The 27843-nt window shown below is 38.7% G+C and overlaps 2 protein-coding genes across 12 annotated transcripts in view; one reads left to right on the top strand and one right to left on the bottom strand.

The window, feature by feature from the left end:
• The first annotated feature begins 100 nt into the window (after window positions 1-100).
• Window positions 101-26796, top strand: ZBED4 (zinc finger BED-type containing 4). 9 transcript variants are annotated; one of them, XM_064422162.1, is made up of 4 exons: window positions 101-228; window positions 7561-7637; window positions 15953-16006; window positions 21516-26796. In XM_064422162.1, exon 4 carries the CDS (start codon window positions 21922-21924, stop codon window positions 25438-25440), a length of 3519 nt encoding a protein of 1172 aa, XP_064278232.1. In that variant the 5' UTR covers window positions 101-228; window positions 7561-7637; window positions 15953-16006; window positions 21516-21921; the 3' UTR covers window positions 25441-26796. The 9 variants fall into 9 exon arrangements, with proteins under 9 accessions (XP_064278232.1, XP_064278233.1, XP_064278231.1 ...); XM_064422163.1 differs by having other exon boundaries at window positions 15956-16006; XM_064422166.1 differs by lacking the exon at window positions 101-228 and adding an exon at window positions 821-999.
• ALG12 (ALG12 alpha-1,6-mannosyltransferase) overlaps window positions 14242-27843 on the bottom strand; it is a 34004-nt gene continuing 20402 nt past the window's right edge. For 2 of the 3 annotated variants that reach the window (XR_010363494.1, XR_010363493.1), the window contains 3 exons: window positions 21633-21675; window positions 19808-19899; window positions 14242-14558 (listed from right to left, as the gene is read on the bottom strand). The gene's annotated coding sequence lies outside the window, so the exon portion shown is untranslated. Of the gene's footprint in view, window positions 14559-19807; window positions 19900-21632; window positions 21676-25412; window positions 27666-27843 lie in introns of those variants that run through there. The other variant, XM_064422173.1, reaches the window with a different exon arrangement.

Below are 27843 nucleotides of genomic sequence, written 5' to 3' on the forward strand. Positions count from 1 at the left end.
CAACAAACCACTCTCTTCACCCTCACCTGAAAAGCCTGGATCACTCGGCCCACTGCTAACCTCAACTACTGTTTTGCAATCGGAGAAGAAAATCACCGACCTACAACCGAATACTGGAACTGGAGGAGCTTTATCCAGAACACGACCTTAAGCATATAGCTGGCACTTTCCCTGACCCGGGGCAGTGCCTTCCCTTCAGCCCTGAACATCCTCAGGATGCCTGCTCAGGTGAGACTCGAGCGCCACGCCAAGGGCCCCTCCCGAGGCAGACTCGGTACATCAAAACAGCGCTCAAAATCAAACCCCCTCTGCGTCAGGCCACGTACACCCATCAAGGTGGGTTTAACTGCGGATACGAACGATGGAGGCTAAATTCGTGACATGGCGAGGGCTGCGCTCGGAACAGCGTGTCCATGCCCGCTCCAGCGGAGCGACGCCCAGGAAAGCCTCGCCGTAGCCGGCCCACGGGGAATGCGAAGCGCCGGCCCGCGGCCTCCCGGGGAAGGGGCAGCTGAGGGCCTGGAGGCATCTCCAGGCCTGAAGCACCGCAGGAACCACCCTGACCCCGGCCCCGGCCCCAGCCCGCCGCCCACAGAGCCACCGCCCTCAGCCGCCCCAGAAACGAAGCGGAGTGCGGCGACCAGCGGCCGCACCCTTGCTGAGAAGGCCGGTGCGGGGCCCCGGCCCGCCTGAGGCGCCGCCGGGACGCGGATGCGAAGGGACGCCGCACCCCCCGAGCACTGCGCCCCGCCGCCGCCATTTTGCGGCCCGGCGCGCTGACATGTCGCGCGCCGTGCGTGGCGCCGCCCCCCGCGCCTGCGCCCCGCGCCCGCGGCGGCCGAGCCGGGGCAGCTGCTCAGCGTCGCGGCGGCGGCGGAGACAAAGCGCCGGGTAATGAATGGGACGGGCCCGCCCGGCCCTTCCTCTTAACTCCTTCGGGCCCGGCCGGGCGGCGGCAGCGGCCACCTCCGGTTTCCCCCGCGGCAGCTGCCCGGGGAGGTGAGTAGTACTGCTCCGGCACCGGGAGGGCGCCGGGCAGGGCGGTACGGCTCTCTGGTTCCGCACCCCCCCTCCCCCTCCCGTGCCCGCCGCCGCCGCGTTTGGCCTCAGCGGCCTCGGTGCCTTGCGCGGCCCGGGACCTGCGCCCCGGGCCTGGCGGCGCCTTGTCCCTCCCGGGAACGCCCGCGGGACAGCGCCGCTAGGCCGGGGAGGGGGCGTGTGGCGGCGGGGCAGTGCAGGAAGCCGGGAAGCAGGCCCGCGGTGCCGGCTCTATTGTCTGCGGGGCCCCGCAGGGGGCCCGGACGGCCCGGTGACCGGAGGTCGCTGGTGCCTAGGGGTTCGGTCTGTCCCGGGCCGCCCGGCAGACCCCGCCGCCCCCCGGCCGAGGAAGGGTGCCCGCCGCGGAGCCAGGTGCGCCTCGAGCCCCGCGGCGCTGAGCGCGGGCCGGGCCGGGCCGGGCCGGCGGGACCCGCCGGGGCTGAGCGCCCGCGCCCACCTGGCGGGGCCGCAGGAGCCGGGCCCGGGAGGGAGCGGTGACCATGTGGCCGCTGCCATCCCGACCCAAGATGGCCCAGGCAGCCCCGGCGTGGGGACCCCATCGCCCTCCTCAGGGTGCGAGCCCGGGACCGGCGGCCGCCTCGGGTACGGGCTCCCGAGACGGGTGCCGGGACCGGAAAGCCCGGGAATTCCTAAAAAGCGTTTCCCCCCGAGAAACAGGACACGAGGTGGACAGGCGCCCGCCAGCGGCTTTGGCCGCGGTGTAAGCACCGCGTCTGTGCTTGCGTGCGGTGAAATTCCAGCCATCCCTCCTGGGCAGAGCCGCTCAAGAATGGTGTCGCGGAAAAGTGCAGAATTTAGCTTTCATGTAGTGCTGCTCTCGTTCTGCTCGGGGCGTGGTAATTTTTGCTTAAAAATGTCTTGTAGATTCCAGATCTACACTGAGACAGCTGCTGGCGTTAGAGTGCTTGTGTTAGAATGCTTACTGGAACTCTCAGAGTGTCTGATACACTTAAAGTTGTCTGCTGTATATACAGCTTACTAAAAGTATAAAAACATGTATATTGTACGGAAAGGTAAAGTGCCTTTTGCATTAATGGTGATTCTATTTATCATTGCAAAGTTTAGTAGTGTTGGGCTTTGCAGTGTAGAGACCTTTCTCTGTAGTGCTTATGTGTTAGAAGCAGTCCTGTCTTGTTTCTGGGGGGGCCTTTGAGAAATTTCAGTAATTTAGCATGAGCTGTCATGCTACACCTATAATACTAAGCAGAGAAAGCATTTCAAGCCCCCATAATGAATGTACTTTCCAGACTTTCCTTACACGTTGTTGTCCTTATGGCCCAGTATACATGTGTATCTGTTTTGCTTTTCAAGAGCATGAGCACAGTACTTTTCTTCTAAAGGTTATTTCCAGTAATGCAGTGTTTCACTTTAAGAGCAGGCATGCACCCTTGGGAGGACATTAGTGGTTTACATACTGGGGGGACTGAAGTCTGGAAGACTTTATCAACTATCCCCAAGATACTATGCTGCTATTAGGAAGCCTGTGTTTGTGCAAATACTGGGCAGGGGCATTCTAGTTATTATTCACTGTGGAGACTGGTTTTGCAGAGGAAAAAATTTGTTCAAAGCAAAATAAATTATTTTGCATACTTTAAGAAATTTGGGTGCTGTCCACTAGGTATAAGACCGACAGGCAAGGTGCTGACAGTTTTTGTACAGTTGGATGTGTGTCTGCTTTGGTAATTTATGTTGCTAGTACCTTGCAGCTTTAACAGATGTTGAGGAATTTATTCCATAGGAGTTCTCCAGAGCAGTCAAATGTAAAAATTAATTGAGAATAAGTAAAATGAAGTATCTAAACTAAGCATCTTGGATAAAAGTTTTCTAAACATTTGTACTGTTACATAACAATAACTCTTTTACTTCTTGTGGTGTAACACCCCCCATCCTTGTGACTACTCTGCCTTCTTGGAAGCTCCTGGTGAGCCGTGACCAAACCAGCTGAGTGGTGAAGTGTCCCTTGACTGTACCAGTTGGGCTTCGAGGCACTCCCTGATCATACCAGGAGCTCTGGCTTGGTAAAGGTGGGAAACAAAGGATAAGCAATTATTACTTGTAACCTTGGTAAACCATTTACCTGGTTGTAGCCCGAGTGGAACGGTACCATTGTTACTGCACTTTGGGGAAAAAAGCTTACTAGTTACTGACTTGATTTACGGTCAATAAGGAAGGTTACTGATGGCCAAAGTTAGTCAACTTCTGACCCTCTAAATATCAATCCTAAGTGATACTGTTTGGGCTTGCCTGGATTGCAGCAGCCTGTGCCAGCACCTCCTAGGGCTCACAAACCCTTTAGTTTGTGGTACTCAAGGACTGTCAGCCCCTCTCCCCCATCTCCATGTTCCTCAAGATGTAACTATTTCCTGTTGGGAAATGCAAAGGCATCTGACATATTGTAGTGAATTGGAGGGGAATTTTTCATGTGAGCCTTTACATACGTAGAAATAAGTGTATACATCACTTACCTGTATGTATGTGAATTGATTGTGGTATGTGTTAATATTTTGAATCCATAGTTAAGTCATTGTTATAGTTGTTGTGAAAACTATCAAACCCCTTTGTAAATGTTAAAGTGCTCAGGTATTAAGTGCTGCTAAATCCTTCTGCACCCTTATCTTTCCACCCATATCCTTTGCAGTCTTACTGCTTTTGCACTCACAGCTTTTGTGTAAATCATTCCAAATTGCTTCTTATTTGATCTGCCTTTGCATGCTTTAGTCTGTGTAGTAAGTAGAGTGAACCTTGCCATTGAACTCTGTAAAGTTGCATTTTCACATATCCATGAAACCCTGCTTTTGCCAGTACCTTTGACATTGTTTCTTTAAGCAGCCAAACCACTCCTTCATGACATCTCTATAAGGCAAAATTGTAACAGGTACAGAATCCTCATTGATAATGTGTGAGGCAAAGTATAGATCAGCAGAAGGCTAGACAGCTGATGAGCTTAGAGTAATGTTTGCTATCTTTCTGTTACTTTGTCTGCTGCAGCCCCTCTATCTACTGCTTCCCCTTACTGTGGCTTATTTTATACTGAGACAGTAAATGTCCAGAGCAAAAATCTGTGTTTGCAGAACAGCCAGTGTCACAGGGGGTTAGTGCAGAGGGGGTCTTCTTCAAAAAGTATTAACACATCACTAAGACTGTAACAGGGCCTTGGAAAATACAGGAGTGCAACAGAATTTTATATGTTTATTTAAAATTGTCCATCCACTAAAGTAGAATAGCCTATCAAATACTTGCAAAAACTAGGTATTACAGAAGGAAGTAGCCTTTGAGCCTGCTAGGTCTTTCTGTTTTCTTCTCCCTTTTTTCTTGGAATTTGTTCTCTTTGAGTTTTTAGAATCCTAAATACATTAACTTCTGAGAGATGTTTTTTTCCTCTGAGAAAGTTTGAGTTAAAGAATATATATGTTGTATTTCCCAACAGCTTGCTGCATTTTATTGCCATTCACAGTAAAGAATATTTACGGGGGGTTTGTAAACCCTGTTTTCATGCAGCTTGCTTTTAATTTTGTAAGAGTTTCATCTTCAAAGTGAGCATGTTTTGCTATGGGGTTGCCCCTATAATGAACACCTAAAATAATCAGCCATATGTAAATAACATGATGATACGTGTTATATGGAAAAGATTATTATAGATAGTTTAGTGGGGAATTTTGCACTGTATAGAGCACAGTGTTTAACTCATCATGACTGCCATTTTTTCTGAAGCGGGGGCGATCTTTGTGTTTTGGTAGTATCAACATAAGTTAATGTAATTTACATCATGTTACCTGTTGTAGTGTATACTTTCAAAACAGACTTCATAAAGCAGGAGTTCTTATATGGCAGACGTGCCTTGTTTTCTGCATATCTTTGACTATTTTTTTCTATGTGTTATTGGCATCTATTTTTTTTTCTATTTGCAAATTGGTCAATTTATAACTATGGAATTGTTTCATTTCAGCCAATTAGTGAAAAATTTATATGTGGCCTAACAGTAGCTTTCAAATGAAATCTAGAATTTAAAGCTCTCAGGTCAAAAAGTAAAGAAAACTAAAGCTTTTATCATAATCTTTTTCTGCTTTTTGTGTGTTTGTTTGGTTTGGTGTTTTTGTTTCTGTGTTTGTTTGCTGAAGCAAAGGAACTTGTATCCCAAATTAGTGTGATACATAGTTTAACCATGGTAGTATTGGTTTAAGTTTGGGGTTGTGGTTTTGTTTTGTTTTGTTTTTTGTGATGAGATAGATCTCAATATGATGGGCTGTTAAAGCAACAACAGGGATATAGCTTGGTTTTTAAGGCCCTTCTTTTCATTCAAGTATGATGATTCAGGATACGTAGTGATTTTTTTTGTATTGAGCAACATATTGGAAGGTGAGGTATGAGTATTTTCTATAGTCTAAGACTGGTTTTCAGTGGATGTTGACATAAGCAATATTATTATATTACTATAATCTTTATGTAAACTCACAACCTCTGTGCTCTCTTTAGCAATTACTGCGCAGTTGCATCCTTTCCATCTCTCAGCTCTTTCCCTTCCTCCTTTGTTGTTTAAAAACATGTAGGGTTGGACAATCCCTCTCTGAAGGTTTAGAAGGTTACTAGTTTTTTATTACAGCTGTGTGAAAGGTTGTTGTATTTTTTCTATTTTTTTTTGTTTTTCTTTACACTGTCTTCTAGTTTGTATTCACTGGTGTCCTACAGATATGTTTTTCCTGTAATGTGTTAAAGTAATTTTTGCAGTGACTATTCAGAATTTCTGTATATTTAATATAAAAGCCAGTTCTGGGGTGTACTTGTTAGCTTGCAAATCAAGGCTGAAAATAAGATTTTTAACAGTTAAACATTTTAGCAATACTTTTTTGCAATTATTTGCAAAATATATGGGAAAATATATTTAATAATATATATCTCTCATGTGACAATGATCAATGAATTTGTGCCTGTTTTACTCCAAGCAGGTTAAGTGGCTTTTCAATAATTATTCTGCTTACCTGTTGCTGTAATTCTATATGCTGAATCAGTGTCTTCCTCTAAATAAAATAATCTGTTATCCAGAAAAAAATATTTTTTCTTTGTTATTCTTCTCACAAAAATAAGCAATCAAGAAAACCCAAACATCACTTTTAATTGAACGAAATGTTTGGCTGGGCTTGAAACTACAGTCATCTTCAACAAATCAGAGAGGGGAGAAATGGAAATGGAAGGGTTGAGGGTATTTTTTAAAGACATCAGCGAGCATAAAGAGGCATATTTGTACTTTATTTTGCCTGTAGTCTGATAGCTCTGGCACTTGCAAGGAATGTGGGAGAGCCAGGTTCACTTCCCTGCTTTGCCTGAGGAGCTTAATCCACATCTGAGGAGAGTTCCCTAACTGCTCCACTGAGCCCTGTGCTTCTGGTGGGTCTGTGTCTCCCTGGCTGACACCTTCCTCTCTGCATACATTATTTAAATGTTGTTGTAATAGGGATAGCTACAGTGTCTCAACAGTCAAATTAGTCAGTAGCACAGCTCTGGACGTGTTTCAATTGCTTAAGAGGCACTATAGGAGTGTTTTTAAGTAAAAAATATCAGTAAGAGAAGTGATACATAGTTCATTTCATGATGCACACTAAGCCAGTCATCAGGACTGTGCCCTCTGAGAGGTGATCTCCTTCCTGAAGAAAAAAAAAACCCTAAATGTGGGTATATGTATGCATGTGTGTGTATATATATGTATAGTGTTAAACATCTCAGTCTGATTAAGAAGAGCATTCACTGCAATATAAGAGAGAATGCCTTGTAGATTATGGAGTTTCTGAGGTGGCAAAATGTTTTCTTGGTTTGTTTGGTTGGGGTTTTTTCAGTGTACTGGGGCCTCTGCACTATGGCACTCTTGTCTGTGTATTGATGAGATCAGTGGGACTGAAGTTGCAAAACTCAAAAAATGTGTCCTGCAATAGACTCCTTTGGTCTGTTTAGTTGCTAAATCAAAATTCGTGATCTAATATGCTCCACTTGCAATCGCTCCTTTCTCATACATGGGGAATGATAACCTTGTGTTGATTCTGTGCTATTGCATGCTGATTAATACATGTGGTTAGTGCAGTGTATAAGCAATATGTTTAGCTTAAGAAGAGAAGGTGTAACAAGGTGAATCCTTAGTGCATGGAAAGGTGTCAGCACCTTTGAAATCTTGCAGGTAATGTAGACTCTGTTTCATTCAGCATAAGCATAAAAAAATGGAGCAGTGCTAAAATAAATACAAAAATTTTACTTTAAAATTTTGTCTTAGCAGTCATCTGAGGGGTTTTTATTATGTTTTTAATTTTTATTTTGCTTTGGAGCTCTAGAAGTGATAATGTCTGATTTTTCTTGATAGCTGTGAGGATTAGAGATTTGAAAAAAGGTGAGAGTCGTGTAAGTGCAGATTCTGGAGCTGTCACCTAAAGAGAAATTTGAAACATCCCATGAGTCGCCACTGTGACAGTTAATGTGTTTAAAAAATAATAAAAGTAATTACTTTCTTCTTTTCCTTAGATACAATCATCTCATTAAGTTTGAGTAGCAAGTATTTAACCTCAAATGAAGCCGCCTGCCTGCAATGGAACAGATGTGTAAGTTTGTTTGTTTTTCTCAATAAACTAGTGAGCAACTTGTTTGTTTTGGGTCCTGTATCATTATTTTTATTAATTTAAAGGAAGACAGTGGAAAATGGTAATGAATAATCGTATGCTGTGCAGTGACTTGTATGGAGCTAAATAATTTAGCAGGAGGTTTGTATGAGTGCCTGAGCCTTAAAAATTAAGTTTGGAAGCCTGGATATCTTTAGAGTGGTACAGAAATAGCAACTATTTTATGATTTATGGGGCATCTCTTACTCTGTGGTATCAGCTGGCATATATACATCCTTACCCTGAATTATACTGTTTAAAAAGGGGAGATAACTTAGATGCTGCATTCCTCATGTACTCAAGTTACAGGTGTCTTAATTGGATTTTATGTCTTCACTGAGTGAGTTAGTTTTAATATTTTCTTCTAGGGTTTTTGTCTGAAAATATTAAAACTTTATATATTCCATTTGCACTTTTGAATACAGAATTTTTTAGAAGCCTGGGATTCCTAAGTAAGATGCTGTAGAGAAAAAATTGTGCATGTGAAGATAAGTGTTTATATGTGGAGTAACAATAAATGTTGTTCTTGCATAGTGTTTCAGAACTTTGTATTTATTTCTTATGCCATCCTCTCTATGTCCTGAATAAAATAGTTCCATTTTTAAACCATCTGTATTATTGGTTAACATGCTGACATTGGCTGCATGCTAGCAACAGATGGACAAAATGTTTAAGATGGAGAAAATGTTGCACTTGAAAGTCTTGGTGGGGTCATAGAATCAGAATAAGGGACCTTTAAAGGCCACCTAGTCAAACCCCTTGCCATGAGGAGGGACATCTTCAACTAGACTATATCACTCAGAGCCCCATCCAACCTGACCTTGAATGTTGCCAGATATGGGGTATCTATTGCATCTCTGGAAAACCTGTTCCAGCATTTAACCATCCTCATTGTAAAAAAATCTGTTCCTTATATCTAATTTGACTCTATCCTCTTTTCACTTAAAACCATACCCCTTTTTCTACCATTACAGACCCTACTAAAAAGTTTGTCCCCATCCTTCTTACAAACTCCTCTTCCTGAAAAGCTTGTCTAAAGTCTCACTGGAGCTTTCTCTTCTGAACAATCTCAACTTTCACAGCCTTTCCCTGTAAGACTGTGGTCTCTGTAGGAAGAGAAAATTGAAAGTATGCTTCAGATTCATTCCTTGAAGGAAACTTTTCCTAGGTGACACATATAGAAGATGTGGGAGATTTCATTACATACTAAATCTGCTTGTGGATTGTTCTTCATCAGTCTAAGCAAAAATGAGCTGCTAGTGCTCTCCAAACATAGAGGAGAGCTGAAGAGCAGGAGAGAGTAGTTGTTGTTTGTACCAGCCTCCCAGGTGAGTTTTAGACCACTGTAAAGAAATCTGACAAAAGGGACAATGTTTTTGATTTTTGGTTTTTTTTCCCAGAATATCCAAAAGTTCACTCTCCATGTAGTTAATGCTGTATTCTAATATACTCATCTCAAGGTCACTGAATGCTTTGGACAATTTCATTATATGATGTCAAGCACTGTAGTATATTATACCTAAAGTGCCTTTCCATTGTGACTCTCAAGGTTAAATGCCTTCAGTGAAAATAATCCACTTTAGTACTACCTGTCTAATGAAAATGAGTATCTGGTCTTTGTATTTTCTAGAACTATTTATTGATTTATAGTCACATATGAAATAATTGTTGACTGCAAGCTCAGTGTTCTGATAGATCCTTTCTTAATCTGTGATTAAAGCAGCACTCTCTTGAAAGTGGTACCTTGAAAACATACTTATCTAGAGCTGCAGTGTCCTGAGAACAAAGATTCTGCTGTCAGGATATTACCTTTTCTGTTAAAATTTTAAATTTTGGTAGGTCAGCAATGTTACTGGTCTCAGTCCTCTAGCATCCACTGTAAGAATTCATCTTTCAGTGCATATGCTATATAGTAATTTTTATATGCAATTTAGATCATTGAAGAAAATCTAGTTCCTGGTTAAAGGGTTCTAGTAGTGCTAGAAGGTGGGAGAGAACAAAGCAGTATGAACACTGCTGCCTGCTTGTCTCATACCCAACTACTGGCTCCTAGCTCATGACAACTTTTCTTAATATAATATTTGAGACTGCAAATCCCAGTGCTAAAATGTGGCATAGCTCATGGCAATCATTTTAGGTTTCTTTTTTTACTCTGTGGTTCTCCTTATTTATTCTTCATTAAAGGTGGAAGCATGATAAGGGAGCATATATACAGATGGGAGGAAAAGAAAACAACTGAAAGACAAGAATGTAAAACTCATTTCATGGGAGGTTGTCACTTGCTGTGACTTGCACTAATAGCTGCTGAAACAGTGGGAAGAGTGGGTCAGCTTTCAGGGAGTCAAACAGTGTGCTGTCAGCAGCAACCTTGCTTTGGTACTGGGAAACAGGAGAAATTGAGGCTCTGTTAATTTCCTTTTTTAGTGATTTTGAGTTGTCTTCAGTGGCTTACTGAACTGTGGGGAGACCATAATCCATTTATGACAGGAAATACAATGATGTCCATAAAGAATAGGAAGATTCCTCATCGTTTTCTCTAAATGTTTTTATTTCCCTTTTCTATTCCTCAGAAAAGATTAGGTTTATTAAAATAATTACTAATGATAATAGAAATCAAGTGAATGGAAAGGGTTATCCATTTCTTTACCTTTTCTTGTACTAATAGTGTTATGGATCCTGCTCTGAATAGGACACCCATATAGTTGTACTATGTAAAACTTATTTAAAAAACAAGTTGCATTATATTAATTAAAGCTCATTAACTGCACTGATTAGAATAAGTACTACAAAAAGCTTTATTCTTAATTTAAAATTTCTTGTATTTTTTGCTCCTTGAGCAAATTTATTTGGTCAAATTAAGATCTGTCTATGGCAGGAGGCTGGTTCTTCTATGAATCATTTATTTTGGGAGAAGCTATTAGAAGGAGCTATTTGTCTCCTTGGAGTGGGAGAGTGTCTTTGTACTTCCTGCTAGTGCTCAGTGTGGTGCTGGTGGAAGCAGTGTTGGCTTCCCTTAGCTTGGTGGCCTGAGTCAGTTAAGTCTTTGCAAAATCTCACCTTACCTTGAAGAAGACAAAGAGAATATATCCCTAAAAGAGGTTAAGAGGAGAATACCTCTTGTCATGGAGGCTAGGAACAGGCTGGTTGATAAGTGAATATGGAGGTATGCACACTCATTTCTCCCTCCCTCTGCCCTGTTCTGTGAATAGCAGGGTTTATTTTGAGAGGGAGAGAGATCTGATCATTGTTTTTTTAAACTGGGATTTCGGGTGAAACTGTCAGATGCTACTGATGAATGTACAGTTTACTTAGAATGTAAAGAATAACAAAAAATACTTGAAAGAGGCATAAGACATTCACCCCTATTGTGGGCACGTGCCTTATGCCAGCATGTGATATGAAAGCTTGGTTTAAAAAGTTACCTCTTGCTTTGTTACAGTTTTTGTAGTCACTGGCAGGGTGGTGAAACTGAGTGTTTCTGAACTCTAATTACAGTGGATAGTATTGTGAATGTTGTTTTCTGTTTTATTTAGTAGATTTAGTAAAGCGATGATTTTTTCCTTCAAAAAAAATCTAGACATGCTTCTTCAGTTTATTACATGAGGAAGAAAGAAGGTACCTTCAGTTGCAAAGAAAACTCTAAAAAAATTTCTCTAAAGAAATTGTTCTTTTCCATACTGGGTGTCTTCTGACTTGAAATAAATGTTTGTGCCAAAAGAGAGATTAAGGTTAGGTATTAAAAAATCTCTATGAAGTATTTAAACTACTGTTCATACTCTTGAAAATATGGTTTTGTGGTTTTGGGTACTATGAATTGCATTTTCTTTCTAACCTTCCTTTGAGTTCACAACCATTCCAGGATACAAATGTTTTAATAGAATCATAGTATTATGTCATGTTACACATATACAAATATTACGTATATAAATCATGGAAAACCTCTCAATACCACTGTTGAAACTATATGAGAACATATAACTAACTGACATCAATATGAGCACAGAATTTGTTTGATTGGTAGCTATGAAAGGTTTTTAAAGCAGACATCTTCAGACTTCATCTGGTTAGCCTGAAAATAAATTCTGCTATATGGTAGTCTTAGCAGTTTAACAGTTCCAAATAGTTCCATTTTGTATATCAGAAAAATTATAGTTGTAACAGGTTAATATAATATATTCTGCAAAGAACTCCGTTTACATTCTGTGAGGTCTTTTTCTACTTTCTACTTACATGGATGTTTTCAGCAAGAGTTCCAAGAAGACTGACTATACAAAACATGGTGTGTCTCTCCTAACTGGTTGGTGTTTTTTTTTCATCATCCTGCCTTTTCAGCTTTCTTCTTCGCAAATGCCTCATTTCTTACTGTTTTAAATAAGCCTTAAAGTGCTTGAAGTTACACTCTTACTGGATTTAAAGATAGACATTTAACAAAAATAAAACCCCCAAAAGTGTATGGTTTTTACAGTGTTGCAAGCTAGGAAGGTAGTCAGGAGAAAAATCCCTTGTTCTAATCCTATCCCTTTTACTTGGTCAGCTGTGGGCTGCATGGGAGGAGAAAGAGAAGAGTCCAATGGGCTGTTCAGAGAATTGATCACTTGGAGAGAAGAGTTGTTAGAGGAGCTTTGCTTTGAGTTTTCTAATGCTTTTCTGAAAGCAGGCTGCTGTTCTCTAGCAATATGGAGTAAATCTTTAGTCTTTTGCCTTTCATTCTTTTCTGACTTACCTATTGTTACTGCTGTTTTGGTTGTGTGCTTTTCCTGTTCTGTGGTAATACTGATGCATCTTTTCTACTCTGTTCTTATTTCTGTCTTCTCCATGTTGTGTTACTGCAACCTTCATTCATCTCCTGTCAGCCCCAAAATGTACAGCATGTGATACTAAAAGCAGCTTTGATGTCCTGCTCTAAAACTGCTCTAAACCAAACAATACATGCTTCAGCTGTGTAAAAAAAAAATCTAATTTTTTTCTTAAGAAACATTTGTTTCTTAAGAAGCTTATTTCTTGTAACATTAAGATTTTCCCCATCATATCAGCACATGATATTTGTCAAAATTATAAAGGATTAAAATATCAAAATAAATGTATAATTTGCTGTAGCAACATTGAATTGATGTGTAAGGCTTGGGAAAATAGTGCTTAAAGTTTTAATGAAACTATTGCTTAAAACATTGGCATTTTAACAACTGAAAGATCTGACATTTGGTAGGTGAGAACAATAGCTCAGAAACATATCCTGCAAGTATTGCATGCCTGATAATAAGAAGTAACACTTCAACACTTGGGACAGTTTGGATCCTAGACAAATGTTGACATGATTTACTAAGTGTGATAGATCTGGTTTTTATAAGTAATTTCTTAGTAGAAGCTGGGACAAATTATTAGCATGTGTAGAACCTGGGGTTTTTTTGTCCTTCATTACAGTGTGCTGCAATGAGAAGTTAGTAAAGGACATGTGAAGGGATATAACCCCATTTGAGATCTCATGGTATTTTTAGTGCACTAAGGAAAAAAAATAGCAACAATTAAAGGCTTATCAGGTGGTTGTAGGTGTGAATAGTGCTACTAACTCTGGTGATACATAATGTTATGTGTGGTGGTAATGCAACATGCTTCTTTGTTTTTTTACTAAAAGTTGGGAGTGATGTTGTTTTGATCAGGGTTATTGTTTTGTTGTTGTAGCTTTACATTTTGATTTTACTTTTAAGATAAATGCTGCTCAAAACCATGTCGAATGGGGATTTCTGTGCTATGGGCTTTAACATGTTTAAGAGTGTTACTTAAGTCTAGGTGGTGGAGGATGATGCTTCAAATAGATATATGCTTAATACATTTGCAGATAAGTGAAGAAGATTGATTTCCCCAGAAATAAGGTTGAGCTTTGACTCAGTACTCTATATCAGACACCTGCTTTATTCTTACACATGCAGTGCAGTGAGCCTGCATCATTGAGTCTGATAAAACATTTGAGTACTGAGCTTGTTTACAAAACCCAGTGAGCTGAATGGAAGCATCAAAGCCTGTTAAAGAAGCCCTCCTGTGGAGTCACAGGGTGCAGAAAGGACCTCCATGCTTTCTAAAATCCTTCTCCAAGAAGGGTGTGGCTGGATCCAGTCTTGCCCCAGACTTTCCAATGGTTTTTGTCTAAAGGATCACAGAGGTGTAATTGAACCTTTATACAACTTTGTCCTGCAGGATTGAGAATGGCAAACCATATATATTTATATATATATACAATGTATTATGATAATGATCAGATAGAAATAATTTAGAGAATTATTTACTACACAGTGCAGGAATATTATATAGTGCACTAAACTATTAACTATATAATATAGTGCACTATGAAGCAGTTGTATTGAAGCAGTTGTATCAAAGCTGGCAAAACAATTAAGTAGATTGATGTTACTCATCCATAACAATGACCTTGGGCAGATCTCTTTAGCTCAGCCTCAAGGAGTAAGAGGAGTAACCTTGAGGGATGTTACCCATTTAAGGGAGAAATCTCCATACATACACTCCAAGAAGGCTTATGTCAGAAAACCCTGCATTAAAACTTGGGACTGGGCTTTTATAATGCACAATGACTGATGATGGTCAGATGTCTCCAGCTGTGTCAGCTCAGCAGCTTTGGACAAGTTATCAGTAGTATCACTTGTATGTTCGTTTATCCAGGAACAGATCTACCACACCTTCATCTCACTGTCAGGATGTTTAGCTTTGGGACTGATGAGTCAGGCTGGTTTCAGCGTTATTCAACACCAAAAGCAGCATGATGCTCCCTTCTTCATTTGCCACTTGTAGGTTTGCAAACGGCATTGTTCAAGTTGGTTCACAGCATTCCAGGCAGAGCATCCTGCTACACCACTAAACAGGGATACCAGAATTAAGTGTCAGCCCGATGTAAATAATAAACATGCTAACTTGAACATCCTTATTTCTATCACACTACAATTAATACGAAATGTATAATACTGTATAATAGTAATGTATCATATTTTAAAAGCATTATCTCAATTATTTTAAGAAGTTTTATTATTGAGGATACTCAAGTGTAAGAACTGAATGAAGAACTGGATCTTCCTTTTTTTTAAAATAAATATTACTTTAAAAAACATAAGTTCATTTCCACTTTGTTCCAAAGTATTTTTTTTAATTATGCTAATTTGGAAATCATATTGTTTGTCTTCAGTTTTACCATTGTCATGAATTGTTTTCAACTTTTTACATATTGGACTATGAGCCAGTGTAGTTTTGTGCAGGCAGAGATGGCATGCACACTGTTGCACGTGATTTAGGGTTTGAGGTGGAGATATTGGTACAAAGCTGGAGCTTTTAGTTTTGAATCTTTTATGAGGTTTCAGGGACTATTTGCAAATGATTAGTAAACAACATCCCATTGCCTTTCCATGTTTACAGCAACAAGACAAGAAAACAGCTGTCCAAATAAAAACATCTTTCAAGAGTAAGAAGCTAAATTTAAGGAGTTTGAGTTCTTACAGTGTTAGCTGTTTTCTGTGTGCTGGTTTCATTTTAACTCAACAATAGTCAAATGTCTAAGATTTTCACTTCTTAGCTGTTACCTTCTTGAAGTATTATTAATTTAGAGGTGGTGAGGAAAATATAAGAGTCCACTAAACCAGAAAAGTGTAACTTGGCCCTAGCAAATCTGTTTTACTGCTTAAAATAATTTGTGTTCACCATAAAATTATTTGGTGTTTTGTGAAGCAAGAAAGAGAGGAATATTTACATTTTGTGGCCATTTTTATCTTTTTAGTCTCTGCTGCAGCTAAATTCCTCCATTTGTAATTAGAGTTGGGTACTCAGAGTGTAATGGCGACTGTTATACTCAGCTTTCTACACCTTGTTTTTTTCTCTGCCTGCAATGACTGATTTAGGCCCCACCTTACACCAAGCCCTGAGTTTTCCAGTGACATGAAGGGATGTGAGTGATCTTTGTACCTCAGCAAATCAGAGGTCTCTGTGTCGTGTCCTGACAAGTAGCGTGAGTGCACTGGGGAGGTCACAGAAGACTATTCATGTCAACAAGCAGCAGTGCTCAGTTATGGTGGTGCTGTTTCCACTCTTCCTTCCTTTAAGTCCGGATGGAGCATTTGGGGTTGTGAATGTGAGAGGTTGTTTTACAAGTTAGAGAGAAAACCTTTCTAAAACCACAACACTTACTGGTTTTCATAAGACCTGCCTTTCAGGTGGCTTAAAAGTAATGCAATAGTAAAGGTGTCACCTCTTTTCTCTTCCAGCAGTTCTCTACAAATCATGCTTCCCATGAAGTCCAGAACAGCTTGTGTCTTCTAGTAAGCCTGACTTTCTGTACTTTATTCAAGATTAAACTATTGCATACCTCTAGTTCATGCTTGTACATCTGTGCCAATTTCTGTGAGCTTCTGTGAGACTTGAAACTAGGACCCACCTTGTTTCAGTGTGACTGACATGCCAATTTTGCATTTCTAATATTGCCTTTTTAGTGATGCCTTTCAGTATCTTGCAAATCTCTGCCATTTCATCCAGGTGAGGTAGTACTGATATTTTGTCATAGGAAATTTCTATAGATAAAATGCACTGTTTTTAGTTTTCCTTCTTCAAGGTATTTATAACTTTGAAAAGCAGTAAAGTTCATCTGGACTATAAATTTATTCAAATAGATTCTGCTGATTTGTTTATGATTTTGGATGTGTATTCCTGGATTTTTGAGGGATTTTTGTGTGTGTGTTTGTTTTGTTTGATTGTTTTGCTTTAGCAAATATTCCTTTATTAGTAATGTGCCTTCCATTGCAGTAGAAGCAAATAATTTCTTAAAGTGTGTATTTCTTATTGCTTGTATTGCTTGCTCTGAGGTATTTCTAATGATGCTTGCATACTTTCAAAAATAAACAAGATTAAACTATTATAAAAGTGACATCTGTTTGTGCAAATTACTGTTAATGAGCTTTTATGTACATCTTGCACTCAAAATCTGTCACTACTTTCAATTTTTTTTTCAAACTAGTAAATGCTTTTACTTTCACTGTCTTCACATTTCACATGTTTCTTGAAAAAAAGTTCTTGCATTTTGCAGATGTGTCTTTGTATTTACAGTACGTGCTCTTCAATAATCATGTACATTTTTTTTTTTGTTTTAAACATTTTTTTCTAGACCATTATTTCCACCAAGATTCTGTGATATAATCAAGTTCATGATTATCACCTGACTATTCAATCTAAAGTGGTTTAAAGCTTCCAGGCCACTCTCTGCTTTACAAAAAATAATCAGCTTGTGGTTTGGTGTTATTGCATACTTTTCATACTTTTCTGTGTGTTAATATATGTCTCTGCAATTTTGAGACACCAGTGTTTCACTTTTTACCCCCCTCCTTCAGCAGTGATTTCTTCTGGTCATGGCAGTTTGCTGTGGCACTCAGGATCAGTGACATCCTCCAGACATTTCTTGTCAACCACTGTATGCTTTCAGTAATCCCATTTTGAATGGAAAATCCTATAAAAATGTTCTGTAGGCTTCACCACAGCAAACTACTGCTCGGGAGCTAATAGTCCAGAGTAGTGCATTTGAGTAGATTCTTGTTCTTTAGTTCTGTTTTTTTGCTTTGAAGACTGTTTTGTTGCAAGGTGTCTCTGTATCTCATTGTGGAGATTTCAAAAGCATGAATCACTTTGAGCTAACTGCCTATAGCTTTTTGTACCTTTGAAAACATTTCCATTGAAGATCCTGTTTGTTTAGCAGTAGTCCTTAATTTTGAGTAGCTTGGGTCCAAGGGTAAATAAGCTATGTAAAAGTGGTCATAATCAAATTCATACTTCATTCTAGGTGACTATAAAATTTTAAAACATCATTTTTTGTTTCTTATTAAAACAGACTGACTCTTGCATAGACTTGGAATGGGAGGAGGAGATGAAAAACATACTTATGTGTCTGATCCTTAGTATTCTGGGGACTGTTCAAAGGAAAGTTTCAGTTGAATGTGCAAGGGTGTTTGAAGGGAAGGAGCTTGACTTAATTTTACATGATGTAACATCATAACAGAATCAGAGAATGGTGGGGGTTGGAAGGGTCCTCTGGGGATCATCTAGTCCAACTCCCCCTGCTAAAGCAGGTTCAGCTGGATTAGGTTGGACAAGATCTTTGTCCAGTCTGGTTTTGAATATCTCCAGAGGAGCCTTCACAACCTCTCTGGGCAGCTGCTTCCAATGCTCTGTCACTATCAAAAGAAAAGTTGTATTCAGACAGTCCCTCCTGTGTTTCAGGTTTGTTCTAGTTAGGTTTCCTCTAACCAGACTGCCCTGCTGATTGCAACCCTCTGAGCTCTGCCATTTGGCCAGTTCTCAAAGCAACAAAAATAATTCTTAGACATGTGAAAGAAAATGGAAAAAAAAAATCATTCAAAGTCTTCTAAGGGGCATCCAGCTTTGGGGATTTCCCAGGAAGTGATTGTCTCCTCTAATCTCAGCTATTTCTGCTCCTTTCTAGAAGGCAGCAACAAGGTAGAGAAAACTACATACTATGTAGCCAGAGACCTATAACAGCCATAGAGTGGACAAGATATAAATAATTTTTTCTTGTCTTACATTCAGTCATAAGTACACTAAAGTAGCGTAAGTGACAACCATGTAAGTGGTTTTTAACAGTGCTAATAGCATAATAACTCTGTGAACAGCATGCAGGCATTTTCACAGCTAAGCATAAATATAGAAATAACATTGTAGCTGCAAAGGGAGACCTAGGTTTAATTGCACAAAAGGAGGACAAAAAATACATGAATCAACAAATCAAGCAGTAAAGACAATCAGAAACCAAAGATACAGAATAATCAGGAAGGATTTCTGGTGGACCAAGAACAATTTATTGTTCTAAAGAAAGAAGATAATAGGGTCAGGACCAGATGAGATTGCAATATTCATACTCCTCCACCAAAATATGTGGGAAGCAAAGACACAGTGACAATAAGGAGACATATGGAAGAAAGAAGTCTACTACCACCGTGGTTCCTGCTTCAGAGTCCAAACAGCTCCCTCACCTCTTTACCTCAGCGTCAGTAACTAAGACTGTCAAGGACTACAGCCATCAGTATTTAACTACACGGCATCAGCTCAGTGGTATTGTGTACTCAAAGCTAATTTAGGATAAGGTGATTAGGGCCTAAGTGTTTGAATATGTAGTGATAATGGCTGATAGTGATTAAGAACTTAACCACGGGCAATGTGTTGTTAATGAATGGCAATCTAGTTAAGCGTGGTTATAAAGTTTGTGACTGGTGTTATTTATCAGGTTTTCAAATCTTCCCATCACAGCTACTTTAAGCTTCACTGTGTTAAGCAGTAACTGCTTATCAGGACAGGGACACTTAAAGCGGCTCTGCAGATTTTTCTGTTTAAAGCCTAAAATTGGTTTTGCATAGTTGAGAAATTATAGGAATCAGGATAAAGATGTGATTACCTGTTTTGAGTCAAAGAAATTGCACACAGCTTCATCAGAACCCAATTCTAGTGGATATATGCATTTATTTTGTGTGAATCTAGCTAGGAATCTGTAATGTCCTTATTGTAACTTGGCACTCCATGCATAATTTATGTTCCTTAAGTTCTGCATCAAGCCACTCGCTTGTGAGCCTTCCTATTCTGTGATCTTAAGTCACAACATCTTATTATATTTTCTTGCTTTTCCTGTTTGCAGTACAAGCTCCAAATTCACAGATTAGATCAAAGTAGAGATGAAACAAAAATCCTCTTGAATTGACTGCTGTTTTAAAAAGTTGACTGTGTTACACTCTCTCTCTTGTCCCAGATCCACATACATCCATATCTTCAGTATGTGTGTGATCACTACTTTCTGTTTCATTCAATTTTATATTGAGTCATGTAAATTTAGTCTGGCTGCCAGAATTGTTCTCTGATGTGATTTCACAAGCCAATGGAAAGTCCTGTGTAATGCAAATTTCTTGTAGAAATCTAAGGTTTTTCTTCAAGTCTTTCTCTTCATTGTTCTTCATGCTCAACCCTCATATATTTGGTATCTGAAAACAGATTTTTTTTTCCCCAAGAATAAGAAAGAAAGGCACAAATACTAAGACTCACACAGAAAGAAAAGCAGAATTGCTCCCTACCTCTTAGCAAGTTCTGACTGCTCCATCTCCCTTTTCTTAAAATAGCTGCAGTAAGACCATTGCCCCTCCTTTTCCCTTCCCCTTCCCTTGCACTGGAAAAGAAAGGAAGTTATCACAAAAATAGGCTTTCCATACATCAGAAATCCACAGAAAGTGAGTGTTTCTAATTTCTCTTGTAAACAAACCTCAGAGAAAAATTAGTTAAAATAGGTTACAAAGCTAATATGACACTGATCTTGATACAGGGGGAAATGCAGTGTGAAAAACAGCCTTTTTAATGTGTTTTGTGGCTGTGGCTAATTTTACTGTTGCTGAAATCAAAGAATATGCTGATTTGGAAGGGATCCATGAGGATTATCAAGTCCAACTCCTGGCCCTGCACAAGACACCCCAAGAATCACCCCAAATCTGCCTGTGTTTTAGTAACATATAAAAGTTTTGGAAATTTTTAAAAATAATTAAAATTTGTGTTTTGGCTTCAGCTGTGGAGATAGAGTTCCATAAACTTTAGTTTGCAAAAATTGCAATGCATAGTATAGCATCACCAATGTGATGGCCAAAAATGTTTATCTTGAATGAAGGCATCAATAACTGCATCAATGACACAGAAGAATAAATGAGAAAGGGTTTTGCAAAATTTAAATTCTAATATAGTTGCAGTTGAAAAAACAGTGACTGATAAATGCAGACAGCTTCTTCATATTTGTGAGGGACTACTCAGTTCCAGTTTTTGAGGCTGCTGTTGCCCTTTTGTATGCAACTTCATATGCAACTTCAAAAACCTACTCTTTGTACTGGAATTGGGGGTGAATAATCTTTAGTCACAACTGAAATTAGCTGTCTTGTTGTAAATGGGCTTTCTAGTGTAACCGTTGGGCATGTGAGGGACTTGAGCTGGCAGTGCTGCACTAGGCACCAGCATATGCAGCTGTGTGTGTCTTTGCTTCTGAGTGATGTTGCTACACTTTTGGAAGACCTGTCTGCCTGTATAACATTTATACAGCTCAGTTGTCCTAAATTAAATATTTCAGTTTTTAATCAGGAAATTCTAAAAGTAGCTTGTTTCTATACCATGTTGTTGTCTGGCAGTGTTATGGCATGAACACAAAAGTGTGGCTACGGTCAGAAGCAGAGTAATTAGTGTGACAATGCTTCCTTACCCTTGGAAGTTACGTGTTTTCTTATTAAAGACTGCTGTCAGTAATTGTGGGCTCACATGTACAGGACTGTGATACAACATTTGATTTTAAGTACATATTTCTATGCTAACGTAATTAAATGCCTGGTTATGTTCATATATATTGGTAGGTATAGACACTTTACAGTATATGGGTTTAGATAGATATGTGTGTGTGTGTGTGTGTGTGTGTGTACTTCGGTATAGGTGTGCATGCAGTGGTTGAATGATGATGTAGGATGATTGCATAGGTATGTGCAAGCAAATATGAAAGTGATGCTTTTTGATGGACTCTTTTTGTCCAAGTTGAACCAAAGCTGCATATGTAGACACATATTTGCCTACAGTAAATATATTGAGTAAATGTTGGGCTTTTTCCTTTTTTTTTTTTCAATAATACATTGAATTGTTTTTATCTCAAAGGAGAAAAACCCCAAAACATACAGAATACCTAGTGCTTGCTTTCATTTCACTTTTACTGTAGTTCTTTAATGTGCATTAGTCAACTTTGTCTTCTGATTTTTTTTTTAGATGGTGTAAAAGAATCTCAGTTGCCCAATCAAGATGAACAGAATGGCTTTCTTCAACAAGAAAATAGAACATGCATTTTTTAGTATTATATCTACAACATGAAGCATTTAGCAGTACCTGTCTTTGAGAACATTCATCTATGACCTGAAATGTCCTGATCCTGGGAAAAAAAAAATGGGATTCCATTAATTAAGTTTATAATTTTTAAATGAATTTTCATGACTAATTGTATTTGCTTATGCACAACACGGATACAGAATTCATAAACCAGAGATTATTTTAACACATGCACACATTTTGTTTTACATTCAGTATACAAGATACATAATTTTAATCAAATTTTAAATAATCTTTTAAATTATCTATATTTATTAATAAATGAAGTCTTGGCAAGAATTTATCATCCATGGACATGAGTAGAGCAGATTGCCCCGGAATGGATGATACTTTTGTATTGGGTAAAATCAATAACTTGAAAGTAGAGCAAGAAGACGACAGCGTTAACTGTACTCTAGAAAGAACGGATATAAAGACAGAACAAGATGATTTCAAACATGTGGACAGCAGTGATGAACAGGAAGACAAAGAAAAGAACTTCATTACAAACAACTCTGGCAAATATTTGTCTACAGAAAATGAAGATGATTATGGATCTCTTTTTTCTCAGTATAGTAATACGCTGTATGATGTAGCAATGGAAGCTGTGACACAAAGCCTCCTTTCTAGCAGAAACATAAGCTCCAGAAAAAAGTCACCTGCTTGGAACCATTTTTTTATATCTCCTAGAGATAGCACTAAAGCAATATGTATGTACTGTATGAAAGAATTTAGCAGGGGTAAAAATGAAAAGGACCTGAGTACAAGTTGTCTCATGAGACATGTGAGGAGAGCACATCCCACTGTACTAATTCAAGAAAATGGAACTATGCCAGGTATATCTTCCTTTTCTTCATCTACATTGTTGTTGCCACCTCAGTCTGCTGATGTTGGAGATCTGAGTTCTATGTTATCCCCCATAAAACTGGTCAAGAAAATGGCTTCTAAAATACCATCTCCAGATCGAATAATTGAGGAATCTGTTTCTATTGTTTCTTCTGAAGAAATATCAGACCTCTCAGTTTCTGAAAAGTGCAGCAAAGAAGAAGTCATGGTTGTTTCATCTCCACAGCAAGCCAACAACCAATATGATGACACTGTTGAGAATGTAGCAGAAAAAACAGTTGTAATTCCAAAGAGTGCATCAGGTTCTAGAAGGAGATCTGCTGTCTGGAAACACTTCTATTTGTCACCTCTAGATAATTCTAAAGCTGTTTGCATCCACTGCATGAATGAATTCAGTAGAGGAAAAAATGGAAAAGACCTAGGAACGAGTTGTTTAATAAGACACATGTGGAGAGCCCATCGTTCCATTGTCCTGCAAGAGAATGGGGGTGGTACCAGCATACCACCTCTCTACACCGCACCTCCTACTCTCTTGCCTTCTTTGCTACCATCAGACAGTGATCTGAATTCTATGTCATCCTCTCCTGGAAAACTAATGAAAGAACCAACTTCTGTTTCCTCTTCTCCAGACAGAATCTCTGAGGAGATCCATACTAATCTCACTTCTGGAGATACTCTAGTGGAAGACTCAATGCTGTCATCTTCTGATGATATAGGTGAAGTCTCCTTTGTTTCATCTCCTGAAAAACAGTGTGAGGGATTAGGTCCTTTAATATTTGAACCTACTGCTGTGTTTCAGCAAAATAAAAGGATTATGAAAAGGCTTAAGTCAGAAGTCTGGCACCACTTTTCACTCTCACCTGCAGACAGTCTAAAAGCAGTATGTAGATACTGCAGTTGTATGATAAGTCGTGGTAAGAAAGGAGATATGGGCACAAGCTGCTTAATGAGACACCTATATAGACGCCATCCTGATGTAATTGGAAACCAAAAGAGCTTTCTTGATGTGAGTTTGGCAAATTCACCTTATGCCACTTTGGCTTCTGCAGAATGTTCATCCTCAAAGTTGACTGACTTGCCTACAATGGTTACACATGATAATCAAATTATATTTCCTGTTAATAGTAAGAAGACCTCAAAACTGTGGAATCACTTTTCAATTTGTTCTGCAGATTCAACTAAAGTAATATGTACACACTGTGGACGTATAATAAGTAGGGGGAAAAAGCCAACAAACCTAGGCACAAGTTGCCTTCTAAGACATTTGCAGCGGTTTCATAACAATGTGCTGAAAACTGACGTCCCAGAGACAGTATTATCCTCATCTACGGATAATCACATGCCACTCCGCACAGAATTACTAGGATCTTCAAATTTTGATGAAACCAATGACAAGTTTTGTGACTCTCATCCAGTTGCCAAAAAAATCACAAGTCTTGTAGCTGAAATGATTGCACTTGACCTTCAGCCATATTCTTTTGTAGACAACATTGGCTTTAACAGGCTGCTTGAATATTTGCAACCTCAGTATTCTTTACCTTCTCCATCTTACTTTTCTAGGACAGCAATTCCAGATATGTATGATAATGTAAAACAAATAATTATTTCACATCTTAAAGAAGCTGAAAGTGGAGTGATCCATTTTACATCTGGAATATGGATGAGCAACCAAACACGAGAATATCTAACCCTGACTGCTCACTGGGTAACATTTGAGTCTTCATTTCGGCCACAGTGTGAGGATTACCATTGTTCAGCACTATTAAATGTATCACAGATTGATTGCGACTACAATGGAATCAGTATTCAAAAACAGCTAGAATACTGGTGGGAAACGTGGATTACTTCCATTGGACTTCAGATTGGGATTACTGTTACTGATAATCAGAGCATAGAGAAAACTTTAAATGAAGGTGATCATTCAAGTGTACAATGTTTTAGTCACACTGTTAATGTAATTGTAAATGAGGCTATTAAAAGCCAGAGAATGGTTCAGAATTTGCTTAGTATTGCAAGGAAGATCTGTGAACGAGTCCATCGGTCAGCAAAAGCAAAAGAGAAGTTAGCTGAGCTGCAAAAAGAGTATGAGTTGCCTCAGCATCAGCTAATACAAGATGTTCCATCCAAGTGGAATACATCATTTCATATGCTTGAACGCCTTATTGAACAGAAAAGAGCAATTGACGAAATGTCAATAGAGTGCAGCTTTCGGGAGCTAATAAGTTGTGATCAGTGGGAAGTCATGCAGTCAGTGTGTCACGCTCTCAAACCATTCGAAGCTGCAAGTAGGGAGATGAGTACACACATGTCTACTCTAAGCCAAGTGATTCCAATGATTCATATACTTAACAGGAAAATAGAAATGCTCTTTGAGGAAACTATGGGCATAGATACTATGCTGAAATCTTTGAAAGAAGCTATGGTGAGCAGATTGTCCTCCACGCTTCATGATCCAAGGTACATTTTTGCTACACTTCTGGATCCCCGATATAAAACATCGTTATTTACAGAAGAGGAGGCTGAACAATATAAACAAGACTTAATCAGGGAGCTGGAAATAATGAGTTCTACCTCAGATGATGATAAACCTGTTTCCAATGGATGCGATATAGGTTCACCATCTACAAATTCTTATGGGGAAGATAATCTCTGGTCACTCATGGGTGACATGAAGAAAACAAAAGACCTGAAAGAGAGAGCAAAGTTACCAGAGGAAATGGTGCTTTCTTACTTGGAGGAAGAAGTGCTTGAGCATAACTGTGATCCTCTAACTTACTGGAACTTTAAGAAGTCATCTTGGCCAGTACTGTCAAAATTGGCTGTCAGGTTCTTGGGTTGTCCACCAAGCATTGTTCCTTCAGAGAGATTGTTCAATACATCCAATGAAAGCAACAACTTTAGTCAGTCAAGGTTAATGATTGAACACTTTGAAAAGCTTATCTTTTTGAAAGTGAATCTTCCTTTAATATACTTCCAGTATTGAAACTAATGAACAAACTGCTAGACTAAATCTGTTGTTGCTCACTGGATATTAACTATCTATAACTTGGATTTTTAAATTGCTCCAGTAGGGGCCATGTATGACATCTAATCAGTGACTATAATTCCAAATTTTAGATTCATTTTTTTCAGCTTTCAATATGTCTACATGTGCCTTATTCATAGTACTTCAGGCCAGATATTGTATATATGTTTTTTAAAAGTTCACACTAGAGATAGCCTGTCTCATCAAATTATACAAAATTATGTAGGTTTTAATCCATAATTGTAAATGAACTTTAAAAAGCTCAGTCATTGTTTTAATAGAATGGAAAAAAAGATGTAAACAGTTCTATTCTGTAGTTTTTTATTCAATTATTATGTAAAAACCATAAACCAGGTACTGTATTTTAGTTGAACATTGCTTTAATTACAAAAAAAACAGGTTTTGTAGTTGTCAAAAGAAAGCTGTACGTGAAAGATGGGGTTCAAGCTGTCTTTTTATCATATGGTGTTTTTAACTGCAAGCCCTAAAGTACTTAAAGGATGAAGAAGAGTTTTTGAGGAAGATGTGTTTACAGGAGACTGTTGACTTAGTATCTGAAAATAAATCTTAAATTTAACATAAGATGGAATGTCACTTATACAGCAATCGGTAGTAAAACTTCCTGTTCTGGGTTCTCCTGTTCAGGCTTTACATTTTAAATGAATTACAGAAATATTCTGGGTATTTATAAAAGGTCTTTGGAAGTTCTCTCAAAGTTTGTGAATTAATGCTTGTTATTTAATGCTGTGTACAAAAAAGGCAAGAAACTTACCAAGAAGACTCTAATGTCATTTTGAAGCCTTTTCTAATCTTTAGTGCATCCAAACTATAAGGTCCCTAATGTAAAAATTGAGCCCTTACTCCTAATGTAATTTCAATTGTGTAGAACAGCCTTTCTTAAAGCTCCTAGTGCAGAAATAACTGATCTTCTGGTTTTCAGTAATAGCCTTATGGATATGGTGCACTGCTTAGAACTTTATGTAGTAGGGTTGATTCCTAACTGTTGGTGTCCATCAGGCAAATGGGATATAAAGCCTTTAAAGCTTCAAATAAGATGGAAAAAATAGCCAGCATTTTAATTTGAAAGGAACATTCTCCTTAGTTTTTCTCTAGAAAGACTTATCTTTTAATTTCATTTTTCATTGAATACATTTTTGGGAAACAAGTCATTATTTGCCTATGACCTTTTAGAAAAGTTGTAGCTTTGTTAAAATACTCTACCTATGCCTAATCTAATTTTGCATTTACTATGTTTTAGTGTATTTATAAATGGTGAACTCAGTTTCTGAAATTAAACATTTTATTTGCAATTTTCCAGTGGTAGTCAACACTGCCTTTTATTTTCATATGGATTTAAGACAACCATTGACAAAAAATTAATTCAAACAATTGTAGTCATAAATATACCACAGAACAAGCTATGTGAAAAGACAGGTTTTCCATTTAGCTCTTTTGGCTTGAGCCTGGATTCTGCTGCTTTTAATTTTCCAAAAGCTGTTTTAACTTCAGGAAAATTGGTTGAATTACTTCCCAAGTTGCTCTGGTTTCCATGTGTAATTTCTCTAAACATTTTACAGTTTCAGGTATTTCAAGTGTTATTCCATCATGTTATGTTTATACCTATACAATTTAAGTAAACTACTACATAGTGCTCTTGGGAAAGACTAATACTGCTTTTTTTTCCCTGCAGTATTTTAAAAGACAATGTTTACTTCTATCAATAGTCAGCATCTCTTTGTTCTTCTAGAGTTAAATGAGAACAGCACACATTTTTCCTGCAGTAATAAAACAGTTTGGTCTAGTTTATGTGTAGCTGGAAGTAGGTGAGTTTGAAGCAGCTTATTGGGAAACATGTTTAAATGGTTACTGGTTAATTATTATCTCAGTTTTTTCTCCTACATTTTAACTGTGAATATAACCTTGACCCTTGTAGAGGAGATTTTTAATCTCTCCAAACCAGTGGAGAGAGCATGAAAAAAAAACATTTTTCTTCATAAACAAGTGATACAATTTTCACTCAAGGCTTGACTGTAAATACAGCCTATTACTTAAAGCATTGTGGAGTCACATCAAACAAGGAGGAATGCTGGCAGTGAACAAGCTCACCTGAAAATCACAGTTCTCTGGACTCAAGAATCTTGGCTCCTCTGAAGGGACATTTGCTGTAGCTCCTATCAAACTCCCTGTGTGGAAAGTTGTAGTGATGGCATTTTTGTAGCCCATAAACCACTTCTTCGTCATACAGTAATTAATTGTATAGTCATGATTTTTGTCAAAACATCCTGAGAACACAAGAACTAATCACTATTTTTAAAAGTAAAATTTCATCAAGTTAGTCTACTTTATTTGTACCTGTGATTT

This window comes from Passer domesticus, chromosome 5 (assembly GCF_036417665.1).
Source record: "Passer domesticus isolate bPasDom1 chromosome 5, bPasDom1.hap1, whole genome shotgun sequence".
NCBI classification, from domain to species: Eukaryota; Metazoa; Chordata; class Aves; order Passeriformes; family Passeridae; genus Passer; species Passer domesticus.